This window comes from Atta cephalotes (assembly GCF_000143395.1).
Source record: "Atta cephalotes unplaced genomic scaffold scaffold00004, whole genome shotgun sequence".
NCBI classification, from domain to species: Eukaryota; Metazoa; Arthropoda; class Insecta; order Hymenoptera; family Formicidae; genus Atta; species Atta cephalotes.
Window position 1 is genome coordinate 7801513 of NW_012130068.1, and position 6476 is coordinate 7807988.

At 29.9% G+C, this 6476-nt stretch overlaps 1 protein-coding gene across 1 annotated transcript; it reads right to left on the reverse strand.

Moving 5' to 3' along the window:
- Window positions 1-1749: 1749 nt before the first annotated feature.
- On the reverse strand, window positions 1750-4920 carry LOC105626044 (ectonucleotide pyrophosphatase/phosphodiesterase family member 5-like). Its single transcript, XM_012207357.1, has 8 exons — window positions 4811-4920; window positions 3876-4122; window positions 3708-3800; window positions 3264-3630; window positions 2980-3189; window positions 2644-2898; window positions 2470-2560; window positions 1750-1816 (listed from the first exon to the last, which is right to left on the reverse strand). Exons 1-8 carry the CDS (start codon window positions 4918-4920, stop codon window positions 1750-1752), a joined length of 1440 nt encoding a protein of 479 aa, XP_012062747.1.
- Window positions 4921-6476: the final 1556 nt, after the last annotated feature.

Consider the following 6476-nt stretch of genomic DNA (forward strand, 5'->3'; position numbering starts at 1 on the left):
TTTGATGCAATATATAAAGATATGTCGATGTGTCGCATTTTATCAATAAAAACAACGATCTCATTGGAAGTCTGACTTCACTTTAGGATTCCTTACTTAATTTACTACTTATTTATCTTGTAATTATTAACGATGTTTTTAGCAAAAAAAATGCTGAAAATGTGCGTAAACTCACATCGTAAATTATATGCAGTTATATCATCATAATACGATTGAATTTCTTCATTTTTATTTCGCGCTGTTATTTGAATTATTCATGTTCAATTATAACATTATAACACAGAGCGATACAAAAATCATAAAAAAAATTTGTAAAAAAAACCGTGATAAAAAATTCTTTGCGATCGAGATCTTGTAGGCATCAATCTTCAGAAGCACCAAGAACAGACTGCTAATTTTACATCCTTAAAAAAAAACACGAGACATACATATGTATGGTATATGCAACAATTATGAATGCAATCTAAAAACATAAAAATATATAATAAATGAGTTACCAAGTAAGCAACATCGTGTTTATAACAGTAAATTTATTAACATGTAAATCGCCATGATTGGCATCTAATGACTGATTCAGTTACTTAAATAATCAATGATAAGTGATTGGCGTTATTGAAATAAAAAAAAAACCGCTTGTAAAGAGAAATACCATTTAATATAATCATTTGAATAACACAAGAGATAACTAGATAACACTAGATAACAATGTAAAGTAAAAAGTACAAATTGTAAGATGTAAAGTCATACTATCCATGAGGATAAAGTCTTAATTATATCATTATTTCATCTATAAACATTTTAAACATTTATGTAATAATAAAAAATTTCACTAGCAGTAAATTACACAAAAATTTTTCAACAACGTATTAAAATTATTTGTCATTGATAAAAAATAAAATTTGAATGCAAAATATGTATAATGTCCTCCTTCGTCGATTAATTCCATCATCCGTGTATTAATAACAATTGTACACAGTTGCATGAAATAAATGAATTAAATGGAATCCTGCAGGTATTATTTACATATTTTATATATAATCGATTCTAATTAATATGACTACGTTGTTCCGCATACGTAATTTATCTTGTTCATCAGGAAACATTTTGCAGTCAGGAAACATTATTTTCGCGTGTGCATAAATTTTGCGCAGTAAGCGCGCAGTTCTAATTATCCCCAAATGCAATTCTGAGAATTTTTATTAACATAGTAGCAACAGTATATGATTTAACAGTATATGATGTATCCATTTGGCGCTGATTTTTTGTTACGATGTACTTGAACTAATCAAACAATAATGGAGAATAATATTACAGGATATCATTGGCTATTGCGAACTCGAGATTATCTGCATGCAATTCTACAAACTGAATATATTAAAACATTCTCTGTTTATATATCTTTACAAAGCTATTGCCATCAAATGTGTGTGACATCTCGTTGTTCTTGTCAAAAGATTTTTACTATAAGAGCTTTCACGTGGAATAACTTAATGCAAATTGTCTTCATGACGCGTCTTACTCGTTATCAACTCTGCGATAAATCTGTTCGACAACACAAGTCATTAGAGCGGATAATAAATGGAGATTTTAAATATGCTTAAGCCTTGACGCAAGTCAACGCGAAGGTTTTCTATTTCTCGTAATGTAATATTTATAAAATATCGGACAAATTGTACACTAGAGGATGAAGATAACTCGAAGTATAAACTACGAACTTTAAAATTATGCGTTTATGCGATAGGTAGATTTTCATAAATGTGGAATTAAACTTTCATCCCAAAACCCCTGTTGATTTTCAGATTCATCCAGTACTCTTCTAAAATAAAAGTTGAATGAAGTTAATAATTATATAATTTACTCGGAAATATGTACAATTATAATCACAATTAAAATCACAAGTATTACACAGTAGTTTATTAATTCCAATAATTATAAATACCAATGAGAAATACTGTTTCAAATTTGCTAATATTATATCATTATTTTATGACAAATTAATAAATTCTTAACACTTTAAGAATCTGTTCAATACTAAATAATCTCATCTAAATTATATCTAGTGAACAATGTTTTCTTATAACATGGAAGAAATCCAAGGAGATAGATATTTGTACTATTCATTGTTGAAAACATAAGAATTTATATCTCTTTTATATATAATATCCCTGTTATATAGATTAATTCACTAACTAAAACCCAACAAAAGTGTAATAATGTCATGTTTATTAATGAATTGTAATATAATCAATTGTAATGTCTTATTCGCCCAGCGTATAATATGAATCCCTGAAAAATTAATTTTGTATATTACTAAATCTTATTAATACTGTAAGAGAGTTTCATCGTTTAGATGAAACAAAATAAAAATAACAAAATTTATTATAAAAGAAAAAGAGACAAACTCTTAAAACTGTTTGAAAATTTAGAAAATTGACCTATTAATATTTATTATATATATTTATTATTTACCTATAATTATATACCAATCTTCGTTTTTTCCTATAAATTATTGTCGCTACTACCGAAATTCCTATTAACGTAGTAGTTATGATAACTGCAACTAAACAAAAATATTATTAAGATCTTAAAAATTTAGATTTTTGTTAAAAGAATAATTTAATAATTATTAAAGGAGATACTTACTGAACATTTTATATGTAGATATTGATACATCTTTCGATTGTGTCCTAAGGCACTTTGTTATGTGAGATAAAGTACCATTAACCATGGGACATTTCAAATTGAGTATTTCACAAAACAAGGGAAATAGGTCCGTATTGTTAAAAGGCTCTAATTTACATTTTGGCATAAAAGCAGGTCCATTCGCGAAAAAGAATGGATGCATCTCTTTAGCTTCATTATTATAACCATGCAGTCCAAATTCTGTCCGATTATCCACTAAATAGGAACCAATGACTCAACATTAAGAATTACATGTTTATCTATATAATAATAAATATATGGACAATATAAAATTACCTGTGATATTAAATTTCTGTTTATAAAATTCTATAGCATCATAAAGGTTTTGAAATGCGTATCCAACTTCAGCTATGACAAAAATGGGTCCCACACGAGTATTATTGCCATAATGATACTTCTTTGGGATATCTTCTCTTCTATAAACTTTGAACGTTTTCGTTTGGTCTGCGGCAAACTTCAAATTCTGATAAATAATCTCTTCTTTTCCTAAAAGTATTTAAAGAAAAAGATTTAGCAAAATAGAAATAATTTTATGCAATCATATCGTAAAGCAATCTTACCAGGATGTGGAAAAATATGTAATCCTGGAGAAGTTCCCACAAATGTATAATCAGTAACGTTGATGTAATTTGTCAAATTTATTATTCTTTCCATTGTAACCGATGCCATACCATGATCGCTTAAGTGAATCACGTTAAGAGCATCTGTCAAGCCGTAATAATCAATTTTATTGTGCATATATTTGGTAATATTATCTAATTTTTGGAGAATTTCATTAAATTCAGGACTGTTTATTCCTATGGCATGACCATGATAATCTGGGTCCTCAATATATAATATCCCTAAGTTTATTGGATTTGTAGGATGTACAAACCACGACAATAATTCATCAATTCGCTTCTCCCACGGAATCGTATCATTAAAAGCCTAAAAAAATTATTAACATAATCGATACATGTTCTTAGAATCTAATATGTTATTCTATATATTAACGCAGTACATACTTGTGCGAAAGTAGGTGATGTTCCTTGATATGCAAACACAGAGCCTGGCCACATCATTGTACCACTACGTCTGCCATTTTTTTCATTAACCGTCTGAAATAATGCGTTTATGAAATATAAAACATAACTAATATATATCCAAAATATAATTATCATCCTGCTACATACCCAAATAGGTAAAATATTATTGTTGTAATGATACAACTCGTATGAATACTTGGTAGTATTATTTTTACTAGAATCAAAAAATTCATTATCTACAACCCCATGTGTTTCTGCATAAAATCCTGTTGCCATCGTGTGATGATTTGGGAAGGTCTTAGTGACAAAAATGTTTATCATATAGTCAGTGGAAGTACCCTGAGCCTTTAACTGGCTCATAAACGGTGTCAGCTTTCTCTCGAAGTAATCATATCTATACAAAAAAAATAAAACAAAATGAAATGAATGTATATCTTTGTTTTATTTATTTTTTCAAACTATAACATATTTATATCGCTGATAGAGCAGACTACTATATTAAATGTTAAATTATAATATATCCAATATATATAATATATCCTATCCAATACAAAATATAGAAAATTATGAATCAATATATAATGTATTAATAAATATGATAACTGATATGTATAATATAGAATAAATAAATATAATGTTTTTAGTTGTCCTGTAAAATCTTACAAAAAAAGAAATTTTGCTGAAAAATGTAACTAGATAATAAATTTATAATATTTTTGAGATTTCCATTTTTGACTTCCACTATAGAATATATCCATATCCATATTATACATTCTTGAAATATCAAAACATTCCAAGAATGAATGTGGACATACAGATAAGGCACGAAACACAGTTTCTGTATATATATAGATAAAAGTAATTACGTGGACTACTTAAATATTTATATTGGACACTCAAGCTGATAAAAATTTCAACATTATCATGCTTGAGTATTTTATATAATTATTTTGACAGTCCGACATAATTATTATCAGATCTGTGTCTGGTTTAATTTTTATATATTTCAGTAAAAGCTCTTTTTTCCACGTAACATGAATTTTATACATTTTGTCTTTATGTTACCACGAATATTCTCATACCTGAACGCATCGTAGGAAACGATGAGTAGTTTTGGAACATCTGGCACGGGAATCGCCCAGACATTCAGCAGAAAGAGAAACAGCGAAACAAATGGGGCTGCAGAGATCATGATGACGCAACCACGGCGATTCTCGGGAACATGGAAAGGTGCAAATTATCGTCCCATAATCGTGAAAACGATCACGGAGGTACCGCTCATGATCGCATTTATAACCTGTTGGATATATCAGTCGACCGGACGACGCCGAGCCAAATGTACAGTGTGCTCCAATTTTTGTAAGCAGCGTGAACTGGCGTGAACTGCGTGAAACTGGTCGCTGCCACCGCCGCGCAGCGGACCGTCTCATGACTAAAAAAAAAATCTGTCCTCGTAGCTGCACCATCTTACATTTATTGCACTATTGTGCAATAAATGTCATCAATTGTGCACTTAAAACGAGATAGCGAGTTCTGAAGAATCATTCGTCCACGGTGGACGCGTCACGAGTCGAGTGTTATTGTTCGATATATTTTTGAAAATTTGGTCGACTTTGACTGAGCCTAGAAATACATATAGTCAAACACCGCGGATTTGGATGTCCCGTCTGTTCTTCATCTTGACGCATGTTCATATGTTGTAGATATTCAGTGTTTAAGTAAGTTACGTCATTTTTCGCGGATATTGCATCTTAGGTCTGTTTTTTATTAGGTCTATTCTTTTCGGCTGAACTTTTGCATCAATTCATCTTTCTTCCTCTTCTCCTGAAGAGAAAAAGAAGAAAGATGAATTGGTGCAAAAATTCAGTCAAAAAGAACAAGCCATTGCACTATGTGCACCAGTTCATAGAGTGCAACAATAAAAAAACAGGTCTATTATTTTGACAAAGGTATCAATCATGAAATTTTATCCTTAGAATGGAAAGTGAAAAATTTTTCCATTAATTTCAATGGTAAAAATTTTCACTTTTCATCCTAGGGATAAAGTTTCATGATTGATATCCTGGGACTCGATTATGTATTTTGAAATGAGGAAAATTATAAAAATGTGCAATGATTACTAGGTATTGACTAATTAAATTATAAATATTCTAGTGAATTTATTCACTTTTGTAATTTTCATCTCATTTCAAGATGCATAATCGACTCCCAAGCCGTATTATTTGTACCTCCGTTTATTCCATTGGAGGCAAGAACTATTAATTAAGAAGAAAAAGAAGAAAGAAAAAAAACGAGATGGTGGACAGGAGGGATATCTCTCTTAGAAATCTCAGGATTATCAGGTGCTCGAGAGTTCGAATGTATAGACAGTAATGACTTGTGGAATGTATAGACAGTAGTGTTTATTATCTAATGTATCTAATTTCATCATCATTCATCAAAATCGGAGGTGAGATAGCTATTCTGAAAAATTACCGAAATTAATCTTATATTTATATATTGCAAATTTATGTAAAATTTAAGCTGCATTTAAATAACTTCTTGTAGAGGCCTTTCAAAGAGCAAAAGTGGAGTTTGTTATAAATGTATCTGCAATTGCTGAAACTTCACACACACACACACACACACACACACACACACACACACACACACACACACACACACACACACACACACACACACACACACTACTACTACTACTATATTATTATTACTTACTTCGTTTCTACTTACTTTACTTACTACGTA

What these genes read in the sequence shown, in the direction of transcription:
- LOC105626044 (XM_012207357.1), bottom strand. Translation starts at nt 4,920, where the DNA reads ATGATCTCTGCAGCCCCATTTGTTTCGCTGTTTCTCTTTCTGCTGAAT. An exon ending in CATCACCTACTTTCGCACAA is followed by an intron (nt 3,631 to 3,707) that starts GTATGTACTGCG and finishes TAATTTTTTTAG; the next exon opens with GCTTTTAATGATACGATTCC. An exon ending in ATCTACATATAAAATGTTCA is followed by an intron (nt 2,561 to 2,643) that starts GTAAGTATCTCC and finishes ATTTTTGTTTAG; the next exon opens with TTGCAGTTATCATAACTACT.